The sequence below is a fragment of the Sus scrofa genome, chromosome 4 (genome assembly GCF_054392235.1).
Source record: "Sus scrofa isolate SSC_HxYL_T2T_F1_AM1 chromosome 4, Sscrofa_HxYL_maternal_Yorkshire_Landrace_v2.0, whole genome shotgun sequence".
Taxonomy (NCBI): domain Eukaryota; kingdom Metazoa; phylum Chordata; class Mammalia; order Artiodactyla; family Suidae; genus Sus; species Sus scrofa.
In genome coordinates, this window is record NC_139386.1 from 9,833,776 (window position 1) to 9,853,341 (window position 19,566).

Genomic DNA, 19,566 nt, shown 5'->3' on the forward strand with positions numbered 1-19,566 from the left:
AAAGTTTTGTTGAAATATAATTGAGAAATAAAAGTGAATCTATTTGGGAGTTCCCGCTGCGGCTCATCAAGTTCGGATCCCAATCTTGTCTTTCTGAGGATGCGAGTTTGATCCCCGGCTTCACTCAGTGGGTTAAAGATCTGGTGTTGCTGCAAGCGTCAGCCTAAGTCACAGATGTGGTTCACATCTGGTGTTGCTGTGGCTGTGGCAAAGGCCAGCAGCTGCAGCTCCAACTCAACCCCTGGCTCAGGAATTTCCATATGTCTCAGGTGCATCCCTAAAAAGAAAAAAAAAAATGTATATATTTAAAGTACTCAGTATGATAATTTGATATACTTGCGTATTTTTAAATGATTATTGCAACCAAGTCAATGAACACATTCATCACTTCACCTGGTTATCTTTTTTTTTTTTTTTTTTTGAGAATGCGTAAGACCTACTCTCAGCAAATTTCAAGCGTCCAATAAGCATTAGTAACTCTAGTTATCATGTTTACATTAAAACCTCAGAACTTATTCATCTTATAATAAAACTTTGGACCCTTTGGCCAACATCTCCCCCTTTCCCACCTCACCCCCAACCCCTGACAATTACCTTTCTACTCTGTTTCCATCAGTATGACTTTTTTTTTTAGATGCCACATGTGATACTGTAGAGTTTTGTCTGTCTCTGTCTGGCTTATTTCACTAAACATATTACCCTCTGTATTTATGCATGTTGTTGCAAACGGCAAGGTCTCCTTCATTTTTAAAGCTGAATAGTGTGTGTGTGTGTGTGTGTGTGTGTGTGTGTGTGTGTGTGTGTGTGTGTGTAAAGAGAGAGATACTGTCTTCTTTATCCTTCCATCTGCAGACTTTCCATAAGAGTTTCTCTTGTGATATAAGCAGATCTGCTGCAGAGATGGTGTTGCAGAAGAAATGAACACTGAGTATCAAAATGCTTTAAGATGCTTCGAATGTTATCATTTATCTTTCTGGAGAGGACCTTATCCCTTCTAACCACTGTAACCCATGCAAAGTCTCCTTGCTGGAGTTCTGGAGCAGGCCGGTGAGGTTTGGATGGGTTAAACTGACTCAAGGGCTTTCTTTTGTTAGTTAATTAAGAGCTGCTTTTACTCCTTGAGAGTAAGACAATTCAGGAGGATATTTTTTAACTGCATGAGTCAGAGTCTATTAATACTCAAACAACTCCTTGCTTATAATGTAGGTGACTTGAGGTCCAGCATTAATTCTTCCAGTTAGCAACCAAACATGGTACAGAGAAATAAACATGAGTCCTGGAGTTAGGCAAGCCTGGCTTACAGTTGACTCAGACCTCTAGATTTTTTTTCCACCCTTACTGTCAAGTATTTCACTCTCAGGAGTGACCAGCAGACAGTACGAACACTTCAACATATGCAGAAGATAACTCCAGGGACATAACCTTACCAAAACGTCAAAAATCTTAACCAACGGCCAATTTTTTTATTCAGCCCCAAAAGCATTTATTCCAACTGGAAAACCCCAAAGAAGCCTTAAGATCTGGAACCATACATAACATCGTATTGTATATGTTGTAATATAATGTCCATAAGCCATGTATTGACTTGTGTCCCCAGATTTGATGGCCACCCTGTGCATTTATCATTGGAGATGGATCCCTGTTGAGGTTTTGCTCCCACCCATTTGGAGTTTGTCCTTGTCCCTCTTTCTGGCACTTCCTCTGAGTTAGAATCCCAATACCAGTTCCCAGAGAATGGACAGACAGGGAGAGGCTGGTGCTCTGATGGTGAGATGGATCTGGATCCCAGCAGCTTCAGTAGTCTGCTGGTTTGGGCGAGATTTCTAATTCTTGCTCAAATGGTAGACCAACACTCAAAATGACCTGGTTCCTTATTCATGGAGTACTCCAAATATGTGGTAGAGATTCTCCTTCAGTCAATGACAAGGGGGTGCAAGGGCCAGCATCAGGAAAGGCTGGGATTAGCTGCGGCTGCTTAGAGCATCCATAGGTTTCATCAGGGAATGCGAGTCAAGTTGGTCAGAGGTCCGGGCATGATGGAACAGAGCTTCCATTGCATCGCCTTTACTGAGGTATCTCCACAGTGGTCCTTTTGACTGAGATCTAGGAATATTTTCCATCCCTGAAGATATTAAGAATAGGCTCCACTCGAGTTCTCCTTGTAGCTCAGCAGTTAATGAGGATGCAGGTTCGATCCCTGGCCTCACTCAGTGGGTTAAGCATCCAGCATTGCCGTGAGCTTTGGTATAGGTCGCAGATGTGGCTCGGATCCCACGTTGCTGTGGCTGTGGTGTAGGCTGGCAGCTGTACCTCCAATACCTCCCTAGCCTGGGAACCTACGTATGCCGTGGGTGTGGCCCTAAAAATAATCTTCTAAAAAAGAATAGGCTCTCCTAGTTAAGAATGGCAGAAGCTGTGTGTGTGCGTGCATGTGTGTACACATGTGTGTATGCTTATGTATACATATTGTATCATATGCATGTGTGCCACGTATGTATATGTGGTGTGTAGATGGGTGCACATGTGTGTATGTGTGTTTTTGCGTACATTTGTGTGCAGATGTGTGGGTGTATTGCATACGTATGTTGTGCAAGTGTATGTGTGTGTTAAGGATTTGAAGTGGGCCTTGGTGATCACGACCATTGTAAATTCAGTCGGTGGGGTTAGTGTACAGACAGTCCCTGACCTTGAAAGACATAGTGGGGCTTCATCCCTCAGGCAAAGGGAGCGGCTGACCCTTGAAGTGGGGCAGTGTCATGTTCTGAACTGGGCGTGAGGAAGGTGGCCATGGAGATGGATCACTCTCCCTCCAGTTGACTTTAAAAAAACCTTGATTTTAGAAATATGATAATAGCTAGAAGAACGGCAAAAAAAAAAGTGATTGAATGTAACTTTAGTTCTAATGACACTTTTAATACTATGGATATCTATTCATAAAATTAATTAAAAATAGGCTTAGGTAATAGTTCCATTAAGAAGATTGCAAAGTGGCTCCAGGTGGCTCCTCTTCAAATGCCCCAGCTCTATTTTGGGGGAGGCTTGATAGCTAAGGGGGCACTAGCGTTGATGGTGAGGTCTGTTCTATGCAGTATCTTTATTCATGATCTAAGTGACCTTCCTTAATGAATCTTAATGAAAATTGCAGAGCCTGGTATTTTCAGTGCAGTTGCTAAAAAGGCATCGAATGACACCAGAATGTCAGGCAGAAACTGGCTTGTCCCCAGTGATTAATTAGAGCAAAGGTCTTAATTCTGGTGGTGGGGTTGCCTTGCCAAGCACCATGGCGGATCGAGGAACAAAACGGGAGTTATTTCGGTTCCCTCTCGTGGGGGGAGAGTGCCCAAGCCCCCTGCATGCTCTGGGCATCTGTTTCTCCTTACTTCTCTCTCTCTCTCTTTTTTTTTTTTTTGTCCTTTTGCTATTTCTTGGGCTGCTCCCACGGCATATGGAGGTTCCCAGGCCAGGGGTTGAATTGGAGCTGTAGCCACCAGCCTACGCCAGAGCCACAGCAACGTGGGATCCGAGCCGCGTCTGCAACCTACACCACAGCTCACGGCAACGCCGGATCGTTAACCCACTGAGCAAGGGCAGGGGCCGAACCCGCAACCTCATGGTTCCTAGTCGGATTCGTTAACCACTGCGCCACGACGGGAACTCCTTTCCTTCTCTCTTGTAGTTCTTTTTTGCTTTTTTCTCTCCTTCTCTCTCTTGCTTCCTTCCACTTCTCCCCCTGCATCCCCTCCACTTTCTCTCTTTCTTCCTCTCCTTCTCTTTCTTCCCCAAGCGGCCTTTCTCCCTTTGTTTTAAAATGGCATTGATTACAGCATCTATTAGGCTGCACTCCTCTTTAAAATGCAGCAATTAAAATTGTCTTCAATACTGACCAAGGATTCTTTTTGCAAAATTATGTGTAATGGTGAAAATTGAATATATCTGATAACAATAGCTGATAAGGTTAACTTTTTTTTTTTTTTTTTTTTTCTTTTTAGGGATGTACCCACAGCATATAGAAATTCCCAGGCTAGGGGTCAAATCTGAGCTACAAGCTGCCAGCGTACCATCACAGCCAGTGCAACATCAGATCCAAGCCTCATCTGCAACCTACACCACAGCTCACAGCAATGCCAGATTCTTAACCCATTGAGCGAGGCCAGGGATTGAACTCATGTCCTCATGGATGCTAGTCAGATTCATTTCCTCTGAGCCATGACGGAACTCCCAGATTCTTTATTTAAAAGAAATCTTAGGCATTCCTGTTGTGGCTCAGCAGGTTAGGAACCTGACTAGTATCCATGAATGTGGGTTCGATCCCTGGCCTTTTCAGTGGGTTAAGGATCCCGTGTTGTCGAGAGCTGCAGTGTAGGTCACAGATGCAGCTTGTAGGCCAGCAGGCACAGCTCCAATTCAACCCCCTAGCCTGGGAACTTCCATGGCACAGGTGCAGCCCTAAAAAGAAAAAGTAAATAAAAATAAAAGACATCTTAGAGGGAGTTCCCGTTATGGCACAGTGGAAACGAATCCAACTAGGAACCACGAGCTTGCGGGTTCGATCCCTGGCCTCACGTAGTGGGTTAAAGATTCGTTGTTGCCGTGAGCTGTGGTGTAGGCCAGCAGCAACAGCTCCGATTAGACCCCTAACCTGGGAACCTCCATATGCCATGGGTGCAGGCCTAGAAAAGACAAAAAGACAAAAAGAAAAAAGAAATAAAGAAATCTTAGATAGAAGCCCTCCATGAAAACAGATGAGAGAAAAGCTGCTTTAATTGAAGGGGAAAGATTGGAGGGTCTCCTCGCCCCCCAGCTGGCAGGGCTAAAGGCACCCCTGGTTCCCCCGGGACTCTTAGAAGCATCTTGGGACAATAAAGGGCTATCAAGCAAAAAGCCTTTGAGCTTTGTCCATTAACTCAGTAAATACTTTTGAGCACTATATGCTCTGTGCTGGGCTAAGTGATGGGCACACGGACGTGGAGACGGTACCCCTGCCCTCTGGAAGCTCAGAGTTTGTGGAGAAGAAAGAGAAGGTACAGGTGTTTAGGAGAGTGATCTATAGGCATTTTTAAAAAATTTGTCGCTGATGAGGCCAACAAAGCATCGGGGGACGCTCTACTTTGGAAAAATCGTACAGGATTTGTAGCTCAAGAGCCGAATTCTCTCCATTTGAGCTTCGAGAATGCTCAAAGCTGCCCCCCCTCCACCAAGAGCTGATCTTGAAACGGTACAGTAGGTGTTTCTAGTTCTATGCAACCACCGAGTAGCCTTTCCAAAGAGGATCTCTGTCTGCAAATTATTCATTACTTCGACATAATTTCATTATTTTCTTTCTTTTTAAGTCAAATTCCAGATGCAACAAGAAGAAAGAAAAAAAAAGTACACTAAAAAGGTTTTTCGTATTATGATTTTTGTTTTGTGGAGTAAAATAAAAATCTAAAAGTCTTTTCATTAAGATGTTCCAGTTGATTCCCTGTATGATGCTAATTATAATTACCTAATGACATTAGCACTGTGTGCTGTTTAATAGTCCCTCACAATTAGTCGGCAAAGCATTTCAATATCCATTATCTCCTTTGAGGCTCACAAAGGCTCTGTAAGTCTGAAACAATCAGCTAGAGCTTTATTTTACAACCCCTGAAACTTTGGGTCAGATTAAGCTATTTTCCCAGAATCATACACCACATACAGTACCTATGTTGCTGAGAGCATGAGGTTCAGTCTTAGAATCCTGCTTACCAGCTATGTGGCCGCAAAAAAAATCCTTTTCCTTTCATGTAGTTCCTTCATATGTGATACGCAACCAAGCAATCCCTAGTATGTGCCAGACACTATTCTCAACTCTGTACATATCTTTATTCACTTAATCCTGACAATGCGGTTATTGTTCCCGCTTTACAGATGGAAGTTAAGTAACTTACCTAAGGTCATGCAGGTAGTAAGTGGCAGAGCAAGATGTAAACGCATGTAGTCTGGCACTAGAGTCCATATTAATGCCTCCGCTATAGCGATGCTCATACAATGAGAAGGATGTAGATTGAGAATGATGGTTGTACCAGTCAGAATAGTCCTGGTTATGTTGAGTAACAAACATCCCTCAGAATCTCAGTGGCTTAAAATGGCCAAGATTCACTTTTCACTCACATTCTCTGTCCTTTATGAGACAGTCAAGGGATTGGCAGGGTACCACCATGCCTGATGGTTGAGGGAATGGCAGGGTACATCATCCTCATTCAAGAACCCTTGTTAAGAAGGCTTCATAGCCAAGCATCATGGACTGATGGTGGACACGGAAAGAAAAAAAGGGGTAGTGTGGTTGATCAGGCTTTTTTTTTTTTTTGTCTTTTTGTCCTTTTTTATGGCCGCAGCCATGGCATATGGAGGTTCCCAGGCTAGGGGTCCCATCAGAGCTGTAGCCGCTGGCCTATGCCAGAGCCACAGCAACACCAGATCCAAACTGAGTCTTTGACCTACACCACAGCTCACAGCAACACTAGATCCTTAACCCAGTGCGAGAGGCCAGGATTTGAACCTGCAACCTCATGGTTCCTAGTCGGATTTGTTTCCACTGTGCCACAACGGGAACTCCTGATCAGTCTTTTAAAGCTTCTGCCCAGAAATGACCCATATCAGTCCTGCTCACATTTTACTGGCTAAAAATAACATGAAAAATACAAGAAAGTACAATCCTAGCATGTGCTTGGATATTGTGGTACTAGACACAATGGGCAGCAGAGATGACCTCTCCCAGTAACCTGCCTCACAGAAACTCATTCAGAAGATGCATCAGAAGTGGAAGTGCTCTCTTCAAGTGCTAGATGCTATTTCTCCTCTTGCTTCATTACATTTTTTGAATGGCCTCTACTCTTGTCATTATCAGTGGGTAAAGGGTGTGTGTATATATGTATACACATACAGTTTATAACTTTAAAGTTAAAACGATGGCCCAGAAGCTAGAATCCTCACCAAGGACAAGACACATCCCACCCTCTTACTACAAACATTCTTTCTAATGTTCGTGGCTGCCTTCCTAATATCAATTGAGTTCACATTTCTATACTCCGAACTCACTTCCACTTTACTTTCTCGTTTAAATAAATGCATGATCTGATAACTTATTAAGAACAGAGAATACAAAGATTCATTTTGTACCTGGAATCATTCATTTATTCTTTTTTAAAAAGTCCAACTCTATGTGAGGCATGATGCTCCAGGCTGTGAGAGAGGCAAGGATGGCTGGGACAGGTGTGTTGACTTTGAGGAGTTTATACTTTTAATCAAAATGCTTAGAAACGTGGGAACATGAAGAGTGGGTATCCTTTCACCCATCCATTCACCCTTCCATTCTTCCATTCCATAAATAGTTATTGGGTGTTGGCCATGTTCCAAACCCAGGACCATAAGAGGGGTATATGGCATCGAGCCATGAAAGTTCTGTGCTGTCAATTAGCTTAGAGTCCAATAGAGGGGACAAATGATTGCAATATGGCACCCCACGTGGGATGCAGTAGGAGCACTAGGAAAGGCATATAATCCAGACTTCAGCCGAATTAGGGAATGGACATTCCAGACTGAGGGAGCCTCCTGGGCCGAGGGTTCAGGCAGTAGTTTGGCTTGTAATGTGCATGGCTGGAGTGCAAGGTGTACATGAGAGATGAGTCTAATAATGCAGCCCTAGAACAGATCAGGAAGGTCTTTATGTGCCATTTTATCTTACAAGCCAGTGATTTCTGAATATTTTGTTCCCCCATTTTTATCAAAAATGATTATTGTAATTTATAAATTGTAGTATCTGTTCTATCATTATAGTTATACATTTAAAAACAGATACTCTAAGACATACTTGAGATATGGGTTGTAAAGGATGATGATGAGAGGAGTTCCTTGGTGGCTTAGTGGGTTAAGGATCAGGTGTTGCTCATGCTGTGGCTCTGGTTACTGCTGTGGTACAGGTTTCATCCCTGCCCTGGGAACTCCCACATGCTAAAGGGGAGGGGGGATAATGATGAAATAAATAATACTTTTACATTTTTGTAATTTAATTATAGTGCAGAAGTCTTTCTTCTCTCATCATTTTTTAGTGAGAGCAGAGGGTTTGCATGTAACTAATTTTTAAAAATTTTTTTTTCTTTTTTGGTCACCCCACAGCATATGGAGTTCCCAAGCCAAGGATCAGATCCAAGGCACAGTTGCGACCTACGCTGCAGCTGTGGCAATGCCAGATCTTTAACCCACTATGCTGGGCCAGGGATCACACCTGCGTCCCAGTGCTGCAGACACCATCGATCCCATTGTGCTACAGCAGGAACTCCTGATTTTTTTTTAATCTTAATAATTTATGATACAGAAATGCAAAGGTCAGGTTTCAAATTCAATTTATTTCTACATCTGGCTTTAATGGCCATCACAGATAAATATGTCTTATAAAGACAGGCAGATCCTGGGGGAGCATTTGCACCCTTGGCTGTGTTTTCTAAGTCATTTATGCCAAAGGTCTCTACAAGTCTTGTCATATATTTTCTTCTTCTCTGATGTCTGTAAGCTTTTCATACAAACTCATTAAGAAGATGATAGTTTTTTTTTAATATTTTTTAACAAATGGGTTCAAACTCTTCTGCAACTTTTCATTTAGGAAACTTTTACACAGGTTACTGCAGCGGAGCAAAATTTGCCACCCCAGAATATGTCTCTTTAGTATGAGGATTATTTTAGGCTGGTGGTTTTTAAGACACAAAAGGTTCAGAAAGAGCTTTTACTTCCTCCCCCTTAATTGTGTTAAAAAAAAAAAATTGGATGGGGAGAGAGTGGGATGGACTGGGAGTTTGGGGTTAGTGGATGCAAATTATTGCATTTGGAATGGATAAGCAATGAGATCCTTCTGTATGGCACAGGGAACTGTATCTAATCCCTTGTGATGGGGGATAGTGTGGAAAAAGGAATGTATATAAATGCATAACTGGTCACTTTGCTGTACAGCAGAAACTGGCAGAACAGTGTAAATCAATTGTAATAAAAAATCTACAAAAAAACAAAAAAACAAAAGAAAAGGAGTTCCCGTCATGGCGCAGTGGTTAACGAATCTGACTAGGAACCATGAGGTTGCGGGTTCGGTCCCTGCCCTTGCTCAGTGGGTTAACGATCCGGCGTTGCCGTGAGCTGTGGTGTAGGTTGCAGACGCGGCTCGGATCCCGCGTTGCTGTGGCTCTGGCGTAGGCCAGTGGCTACAGCTCCGATTGGACCCCTAGCCTGGGAACCTCCATATGCCGCGGGAGCGGCCCAAGAAATAGCAACAGCAACAACAACAAAAAGACCAAAAAAAAAAAAAACAAAAAAACAAACAAACAAACAAAAAATCTAAAAAAAAGAATTAAGATCGGTCCTATCCTAGGAAGCCTACTACAAGGCATATGAGCTAAATATGGCAAACTTAGCAAGGCTTGTTGGATCAGATTCCTCTCTGTGTCCCATTGTCTCTGCAGAGATCTGTTTACCATACTTTTCTTTCCCATCTTCCTGTAAATTGCTTTCCTCTCCTTCAAGGTCCCAAACCCCTCCCTACTTCTCCTCCTCTCCTCATAGAAGCCTCACTTCCCTAACTTGTCCTGGGATCTCATTTTTCTCAGGAGGCCTTGTACGGACAGAATTAAATTTGATTTTTGTCCTTTTTTTTTTTTTTTTTTTTTTTTTTTTGCTTTTTAGGGCCGCACTCACAGCATATGGAGGTTCCTAGGCTAGGAGTCGAATCGGAGCTACAGCTGCCAGCCTACGCCACAGTCACAGCAACACAGGATCAGAGCCACATCTGCGACCTACACCACAGCTCTTGGCAACGCCGGATCCTTAACCCACTGAGCAAGGCCAGGGATGGAACCCGCAACCTCACGGTTCCTAGTCGGATTCACTTCTGCTGCGCCACGATGGGAACTTCTGGTTTTTCTCCTATTAATCTGTCTCATGTCAACTTAATTCTTAGACCAATCAAGAGAACCTAGAAAGGTAGAGGAAAACTTTCTCCTCCCTGACATTAGTAAATATGCATCTCTGAGGATTTTAATAGTTGACATAACTTCTGTTTGACAATCCAGTTCCCGAAGAGATGGAGACGTTTCCAAACTTCCGTTTTCAAAATTCTCTCTTCAGAGCATGAATTTCTTATGAAAATCAATTAGTTTCTCACTTCTTAAACCCTCCTCCTCAGTTTAGGTAAACAAATCAAGCAAGTTTGTTTCTCTCCAAATATTTGTTAGTGGGAATATGAATGGCAACCCATTATCACAGAAAAGTCGGAGAATTTGGAACAGTTGTCTTATTGCCAAAGAAAAAGGGATAAATCATCCTGAAATCTGACACCTGCTTTAAGCATTTTGGAGTAAAATAACCACTGGATTTTGTGTGCAATGAAGTTTTTTTTCTAGCTATTCTACTTCAGAGTATTATATTCTGCCATTTGAGTTTCTTTCTACATAAATGACATCCTTTAACTCATAAACTAAACTTGTTCGAAATACTCCAAAGATGAAGAAAGGATACAGTGTCCAGAGGAAACCCTTGATGGTAGAAATCCTGCTCTTTTCGCAAGATGCCACCTCCATGTTGACAGAGGACCCCTGTGACATGGATCCTGTAGGGTCGTTAAGGTCAATCCGTATGTGACATTTGGGAAAAGATAAAAAAAACATAAGCTATAAATGGAAGTTGTATCATTGTCTCCCTGCATCTCAGTGGTTGACCCAGCTCAGCCCTGGGATGCGAGCACTCTATTCCAGAGACCCCTGCTCAAAGGAGTCAGGAGGTCAGGAAAGAGTCTTAAACAAGGGCGATGGAGTGACAAGGTCACTTTGGTGGTGGAGACGGCTGTGTGGAACATAGCTGGAAGGAAGTCAGGCTGAGGCAGGGACCCCAGACTGAAGCGTGATGGTGGCCTGACCTGAGAAGAAAATGGAACAGAAATACAAAGATTTGGGTTGGCAGTGGAGCATGCAGTGAAGCGCGGGATCGATCATCTGTCTCAGGTTTATGCAGTAGTGAGTAGAGAAAGCTATCAATGCCATTCCCGGAGACTGAAGTTACACAGGATGAGCAGGTGTGGGGAGAAGGATGATGAGGGCCCTTAAAAGTTCAGATAAAAGACTACAGGGCTTTGGAGAAAGAAGGGTATCTTTCCAGGTATCGGGAAATCCGGGAAGGCTTCGTGGGAGAAGTGGCCTATGAATGGGAAGGAGTTGAACTTACAGAGCAGGCAGGAACCTTTTACATGTGTCTTCCCATTCACCTATGTCCACAGGTATGTGCGGTCAAGGACAAAGCATGACGTTGACATGCGAATTGGAATCCACTCAGGCTCAGTGCTGTGTGGCGTCTTGGGGCTGCGGAAGTGGCAGTTTGATGTCTGGTCTTGGGATGTGGACATTGCAAACAAGCTTGAATCTGGAGGAATCCCAGGGTAAGCCAAAGCAAAGCCCTCCTCTTGCTTAACCCTTATCATTTTGCTCACTTCGTGACAGTGGGTTTCCCACATGCAGAATTCAGATGTTTGTGTCCAAGAAGCAATTATTTTGGAAGAGACAGAACAATGAAACATCATACAAACATTGGCCCCGAAAGTATATTGACATTTGTCATAGACAGTGAGGATGGTGAGGCAACGCTCAGGTATTTAGGATCCAGCCCTGGAAAGTATTGGTTTTCAGACTTGGCTTCACATTGGAACCAGCAGAGGAGCATTTAAAAAATACTGGTGTTCACACCACCTACCAATTCATGTAAAGCAGAATCGGTACAGAATCTAGTTTTAAGTTCTTTTTTTTTTTTTTTGCTATTTCTTTGGGCTGCTCCCGCGGCATATGGAGGTTCCCAGGCTAGGGGTCGAATCGAAGCTGTAGCCACTGGCCTACGCCAGAGCCACAGCAACGCGGGATCCGAGCCGCGTCTGCAACCTACACCACAGCTCATGGCAACGCCGGATCGTTAACCCACTGAGCAAGGGCAGGGATCGAACCCGCAACCTCATGGTTCCTAGTCGGATTCATTAACCACTGCGCCACGACGGGAACTCCCTAGTTTTAAGTTCTTAATTCTCATGGGCAACCAGGGTTAAATTTACTGACCTTCTATACGACCTTATCCTTCCTTTGAAAACTCAGCTCTCCACCTTTGGCTGGCAAGACCATGGATATAGAAACCCTGAAGGTATTAGTGACCTGGAAAGGGGTCACTGAAACTTGAAAAGTCATGGTAAGATTCTGTTTACCCAGGTTGAGGCTAATGAAATTTTAGGTAAATGTGAACCAATGCACATGTGTTGTATTGACTTTTTGCAGCCTCTCTCTCTAAGAGATGATAAATAATAGGTAGATATATAAATGATGGATAGATAGATAGAAAAGTAGACAGACAGACAGACAGAGGCAGACAGACAGGCAGAAAGCAGCAATAGAGAACTCACATATATTCCTCTCCCAGCCCCAGCCCTGCCTCTGGCACCACTTTCAGATGATGAATGATGGCTTTCTGGTATCTTCCATCATTCTTTGTAATTATATTTAATATAGATAGAGGGCAATGTGATATCATGGGAAATAAACTACAGGAAGTGGAATCAAAGAAACTAGGACTTGTGCTCTGCCCCATCCTGCCTGTACTCTGCTATCTTCAGCAAGGCACATAAAGCATGCACAGTATTGACTTTGTGCGCTTTTAGCGCAGACTTGGCTTTCATCGCTGTATCCGTGTGTTCTCAGGCCAGTACTTAAATTCTCTGTGCCGCTTTCCTCACTACAGAAAGAGAGAGGCTCACACTTCTGATGTGGTACCCTGTGGTTTTCTGTTCCCCCTTATGAGAGTTTGTTTTCTCATCTGCCAAATGGCCATAAGCCACTTCGCAGATTTCTTGCGAGGATTCCCCAGGGCGGGAGAAGCACTTTGTGTGGTGATGCTCTTGTCACTTAGCCTTCTGATCAGGGACCCCTCTCTGCCTTCGGTGTGTCACCACGGCTTGCCTGGCCAGTTTAGAACTAAGGTAAACCCAACATGTCACCACTGAGTTTCTAAAATCCTTAAATTCTTTGGGATTGTCCTACAGTAACTACCTGCTGAATTCAAACACACCAAACAGCAGATCCATCTATGTATCCAGGCCTGTGTCTTGAAAGTATTGCTGAGTGGAGAAGTACCCGTTCTAGATTCTTCTCCAAACCATCAGGGGTGGAGGGGAGGGGACCACTGGGAGGGTGGGAATGATATGCATAATACTGTATAAAACGAATGATTAGCGAGAACCTACCTTATAGCACAGATAAATCTACTCAATAGTTTGTAATAATGTACGTGGGAAAAAAGAATGGATGTAAGTATATGTATGGCTGATTCATTTTGCTGTAACTTGAAACTAATACAACATTATAAGTCAACTACACTCCAATAAAATTAAATTAAAAAAAAAAATTTCCGATGACTTCAAACAAAAAGCCATCATTAGGTTTTTTGCCTACTTCCTTCAACGTGTCTTTCGACCATGGTATAGTTTAATCACACTGGTTTAGTTTATAATAGCAGTGATTCTCTGCATATTTAATTTTATTTTTTTAAACTTATTTTTTCTTTATTTGTAAAGGAGGATTTATTTTTGTTCTAAAAAATGAGTTACAGCCTTGATGTTTTGTGTACGTATATCAGCCATTTGTTAAGTTCTCTGTCATTTAAATGCTTATTCATCTAAATGTTCATGAGTTTAATATGAATGATTTTAATGCATTTCCTGTGAAAGTCTCCTTCTTGCCCTACATGACAGGGACTAAAGCGAATGCTTTGTATGAGCGCAGAGTCAAAGTTGAAAATTATCATTATTTAGAAGGATTATTTTCTAATAGTGCATATATGTGGTGTTCAGAATTTGGGGCAATCAATTTCTCTGGTTTAGCCAAAAAAAAAAAAAAAAAAAAAGAATAGCGCATAGCTTTGAGGGTGTGTGATGTTACCGCTTTGACATCTGGAAGCCAGTCTAACTCGTGTTCTAGATCACACGAAGAACCACAAGAGTGGCTTGAGTTTAAACCTTATGATGTGTATTTGAAATGTGGGTTTACTACTTATCAGTTATGAAAGTCAGGGCAAGTTTCTGCATCTCCCTTGCCCAGTTTCTTCACTGTAAAACTAGGCTGAAAGCACTGTCTCCCTCAAAGGTGGTTTTCAATGAAATAGTACTTATTAAGCACTTTGTCTTTCATACAATAATCCAGCTCTGCTCAGACATAAGACGTGCTAATGTACAGAAATGTAGTCATGACTCCATGGTTTGTAATTATTTGGCCTTATCTTTTTCTGCATTTGCTTTTTTGTTTGGTTTGATTTTGGGTTTTGGTTTTTGTTTTCTTTGTAGGGCCACACCCCCAGCATATGGAAGTTCCCAAGGTAGGGGTCATATTGGAGCCCCAGCTGCCAGCCTCTGCCACCATCATGGCAACACGGGACCTGAGCCACATGTGCAACCTACACCGCAGCTCATGGCAACGCCAGATCCTTAACCCACTGAGCGAGGCCAAGGATTGAACCCCCATCCTCACTGATGCTAGCTCTTAACCCACTGAGCCACAATGGGAACTATTTTTCTGCATTTTGAATGTCTGTGATTTCCCCCTCCTGTCAATCAATATATGTAGGAAAAAACTCAGCTTACTTCTCCTTTCCATGAGAGATGGAGCCCCCAGTTCTAAACACATATCGAGTACCTTTTATGCACTAGACAGTTTGCTAAATACCATGAATACATCAAATCACTTGATGTTACAACACCCCATGTCATACATAGTAGCCTCCTTCTTTTAATGGGGAAACTGAGGCTCAAAGAAATTAAATATGTCACATAAATGCAGCTGTTTAGTGCCTCACTACCCATCACTGCTTCCCATTGTGAATTTATCAGTCCAGTTTGCTCTAGGTTGTCCTTTTATTATGAACCTCCAGGACTCTGACCCCAGTGGCTAGTATAGAACATAGGAAGATGGTAAGGAGGCCTACAGCGCCACAGCATAATGGTTCATAGTCTGTACGCTGGAGTCATGCAGAATCCACACAGAGTTTATTAAACCATAAATAGCTGGGCCTTCCCCCCCACCCCAGAGTTTCTGATCAACATGTCTGGGATGGCAACTAAGAACATGCCTCCCTAGCAAATTCCCAGGTGATGCTAATGCTGCTGCCTTCGGTACCACACTTCATGGACCACTGTCCTCAACCTTTTGTTAAATAAAACAATGTGTATAATAAAAAGTCCTTTGCTCCGGAAGTGCTGATGGATGTGGCTCTAGTGGGGTCATGTGATATAGCTGTAGGGTCTTGGAAAGACTCTGACAGTGAAAGTCTTTGTCTCAATCCAGTTGAGACAGTTGTCTGCCATCCACCACCAATTGGACTTGGAGCCCGTTCCTTTCTCATTGTCTCTGAGCCAGTTTCAGTGTCAGCAAAATGAAGGGGAAAAAAAGCTGCCTTATCATCTACAGTTGTTGGAAGAATAGAAATTATGAGATGATTCATAGAACAAAGCATGTAGAATACATTTGACTACAAAATGGCATTTATGCAAAATAAGGGTTGCCCAATTGTTAGATCTTCTTTACTATCATAATACCTAGTATCATTATATCCTGGCATTTACAATGATCAGAAATTGTCAGATTTACATGGCATTCAATATATTAGAATATTGTCTGAGAACTGACTCATTTTCTTAGAGGAAAATATTATCACCAGGTTCTCAGCTGCAAATGCCTTACTCCAAAGCTCAAGGTAGTCACAAGGATGAAAATGAACATCTAAAATCCAGTTTAGGACTCACAGACATGGAGAGCAGACTTGTGGTTGCCAAGGGGAAGGGGGTGGGTGGGACGGGCTGGGAGTTTGGGGTTAGTAGATGCAAAGTATTACATTTAGAATGGATAAGCAACGAGGTCCTGCTGTACAGCACGGAGAAGTGTGTCCAATCTCTTGAGATAGAACTTGGAGGATAATATGAGGAAAAGTGTGTGTGTGTGTGTGTGTGTGTGTGTGTGTGTGTGTGTATACACGACTGGGTCATTTTGCTGTACACCAGAAATTGGCACTACATTGTAAATCACCATAATTTCTAAAAATTAAAAAAAATAAAAATTAAAAAAATTAAATTTGTTTTCTATCAAAGCATTTAAATGTAAATTGATTAGAACTTCAGCAGAAGAGTCAGTAATAAGTGACAGCAAGATGTCTTTTGCTATGGAAAACATAATATTGATTTAGTATATGTAAATGTTAGTCCCCTGAGACACTGATAGCAGAATAATAAAATGCAGAATCCAGAGAAAATACCAGACGGGTTGGTATTTAACTTGATTGTTGTAAGAGAACATCAGCCATCAGATTTATGAAACACTTCCAGGAGTGTTCATTTTGCCTAAGACAAAAAAGGACAACTTTCAAGCACCTCACGCTGAGCCTGATCTAAGAAAGATTGGGTCACCCGTTTCATGGAAGGTCACATGCTATTTCTCTTCTCCTAAGTCAACACTACTGAGTACCTACGTGTTAACAAAATTGATCTTGAGAATATTTTGTAAGGAGCACATTTCTCAAGAGAGCTCCAAACGTCTTTTACATGCCTTTACTTGTAATACAGGTGATATTGCAGGTTGGGTTCTAGACCACCACAATAAAGCCAATATCACAATAAAGGGAGTCATACACATTTTTTTTGGTTTCCCAGTGCCTATAAAAGTTGCCATCGTCTATTAAGTGTGCAATAGCATTATGTCTGAAAGATATATATATATCTCAGTTAAAAAATACTTTATTGCTAAAACATGCTAACCCTTATCTGAGCCTTCAGCAAGTTATAATTTTTTTTTTTGCAACAGTAACTTCAAAAATCACTGATTACAGATCACCATAACAAATACACTTATAAAGGAAATGTTGAACTATTTTGAGGACTACCGAAGTTCCCGTCATGGCTCAGTGGTTAACGAATCCGACTAGGAACCATGAGGTTTCAGGCCTTGCTCAGTGGGTTAAGGATCCGGCGTTGCCGTGAGCTGTGGTGTAGGTCGCAGACTCAGCTCGGATCCCGAGTTGCTGTGGCTCTGGCGTAGGCCGGTGGCTACAGCTCTGATTCCACCCCTAGCCTGGGAACCTCCATATGCTGCGGGAGTGGCCCAAGAAATCACAAAAAGACAAAAAAAGAAAAAGAAAAAAGAAATATTTTGAGGACTACCAAAATGTGACACAGAGATATGAGTAGTGAGCAAATGCTGTTGCAACAATGGCCCTGATAGACGCACACGGGGTTGCCACAAACCTTCAATTGTAAAAAAAAAAAAGTTGTATTGTGAAATACAGTAAAAAGAAGCACACTAAAGCGAGGTGTGGCTGTATTTTACTTCACCCTTGAAATCAGTGACTACATAACAAGAATACTTTATTGGAAAACATGCAGTGTGTGCCTTAAATGATCAGAAATGCATCGTTTGTGGTTTCTGTTTCTTTAAATGTCTTTTGCAGTGAATTAATCTCTCTGTGAGCAAAAACTTAGCAGGATGGGCAAGAAAAGTAACAGAGGAAGCAGAGATGATACTCAAGTACAATACATTCGGAAATGCCACATTAAAAAACAATTGTTTCCTTGGATTTATTGTTTCTAGAATCATAGAAGCTAGGCAAAGTCTTAAGTATCTACCTCATTCATTCATCCACTCATTCATTTAAAAGAACACTAAAGGCAGCCTAGGGAAACAGCTTTGAGTTGCACCAAGGAGTAGAAAATTGTCATGGGGACAACATGGGGTGAGCATTTTAGGCAGCAAGGATGGCTTGTTCTGAGTTTAGTAGGTGTGAAATAGCACCTTGAATCTGAAGACACGCCAATGACTTGATTTGCTGGAAAGAGAGAGAAGTGTTAGAAAATGAGCCTGGGAATAGCAGAGTCCAGAAAGCAGAGGGCTTAGAGACCCTGTTCAGACTTAGACTCTATCCTTTAAGCCTTGAAGAGACATGAATAAACAGCAGAAGTAAAATAATGGCAATTTTGAGACTACCCCTAATAATTTGGGTGTTTCCTTTTATTGCATGAACAGTGCACTGTTTTGACTACTTTACACAAATCAACTCTTATAATGACCCTAGGAAATGAATATTATTATTTTTGTCATTTTTCTGATTGAGAAAACGGACTCATCGAAAGGTTAAATAACTTGCCCGAGATCTCTCAGTTAGGAAGTGGTAAAGCTAGGATTTCAATCCAGGCAAACTGGCCAAAAAGTTCATGCCTGTAACCACCAAGCTAGTCTACCCAGAGCACAATACAGAAGTAGTATCAGAAGTAGTCTGATAGAATCAGACAGTTATGAGAACAGAAAAGCTTTTGTTTAGAATTCACCATGTGAAGTTCTCATGATTCAAATCTGATCTTTAAGGTCCTTGATGTCATCAGCTGTTTCACTAAAAAAAAAAAAAGAAAGAAAGAAAGAAACTTGAGGAGTTCCCTTGTGGTGCAGCACGTTAAGGATCTGATGTCACTGCAGCAGCTCAGGTTACTGCTGTGGCATGGTTTCCATCCCTGGCTCAGGACCTTCCACATGCTGTAGGTGGAAGAAAAAGGAAAAAAGGAAACTTGAATCTTGAACTGTGATGGCTGATGATATGGGTCTCTTACTTTGTAAGTGAGCCTCACCAGCTGCCAGTCTGCACCTATCCACAGCTTTGTTCTCTTCTCTTTACGTACATGCATTATGGGGGAAATTGCACCTTACAGTGGTTTTCCTAAAGGACCCTCCATGTAGCCCTGTGGATTTAAAAGACCTGCCTTTGTTCTTAAGATTATAGGAGTTCCTATCGTGGCTCAGTGGTTAACAAACCTGACTGGCATCCATGAGGACACAGGTTCAATCCCTGGCCTCGCTCAGTGGGTTCAGGATCTGGCATTGCTATGAGCTGTGGTGTAGGTAGCAGATGCAGCTCGGATTCTGTGTTGCTGTGGCTCTGGTGTAGGCTGGCGGCTACAGCTCCAATTGGACCCCTAGCCTGGGAACCTCCATATGCTGCAGGTGTGGCCCTAAAAAGACAAAAAAAAAAAAGAAGAAGAAGAAGAAGAAGACGGTTATAGACGAGGTGAAACAAGGCACAAATATATGAAAAATGAAATGATAGGAAAAGTTCCAAGACATTAAGAACTGCTGTTGCATGGCGATCTGGACAGCAGTTGCCGTTAGGTTCAGAAACACTTATCAAACATGTTTTTCCAAAATAATCAACATGACTGAAAAAATCACTCATTCTTAACAATTGCTGAAATTAGGCTGACAATGATAAGAAACGCTGAAGGAAGTGCCCAAATCCGGCTCAACAGGGCTGTGGTTTATCAGAGGCTACAGCACCCTTTGTGGTAAAGTTGGTGATGGACACCCAGATCACTGACCGATGCCTATACTTCTGTTTTCTTTTATTCTTTCTGCTTTTTCAGGGGAATAGACACTGTCCCTGAGGACGTGTCCTCACAGGTCGCATGTGCAACCCTGATGTTGGGTTTGCACAGGACCGAAAATGGAGATGGCCTTT

At 42.3% G+C, this 19,566-nt stretch overlaps 1 protein-coding gene across 8 annotated transcripts in view; it reads left to right on the forward strand.

The window, feature by feature from the left end:
• The window catches only part of ADCY8 (adenylate cyclase 8), a 222,504-nt gene that overhangs the window by 102,196 nt on the left and 100,742 nt on the right, over positions 1-19,566 (forward strand). For all 8 annotated transcript variants that reach the window (XM_021088903.2, XM_021088904.2, XM_021088905.2 and 5 more), the window contains one exon: positions 11,273-11,431. In XM_021088903.2, the coding sequence (XP_020944562.1) occupies positions 11,273-11,431 (159 nt within the window). The remainder of the gene's footprint in view (positions 1-11,272; positions 11,432-19,566) is intronic.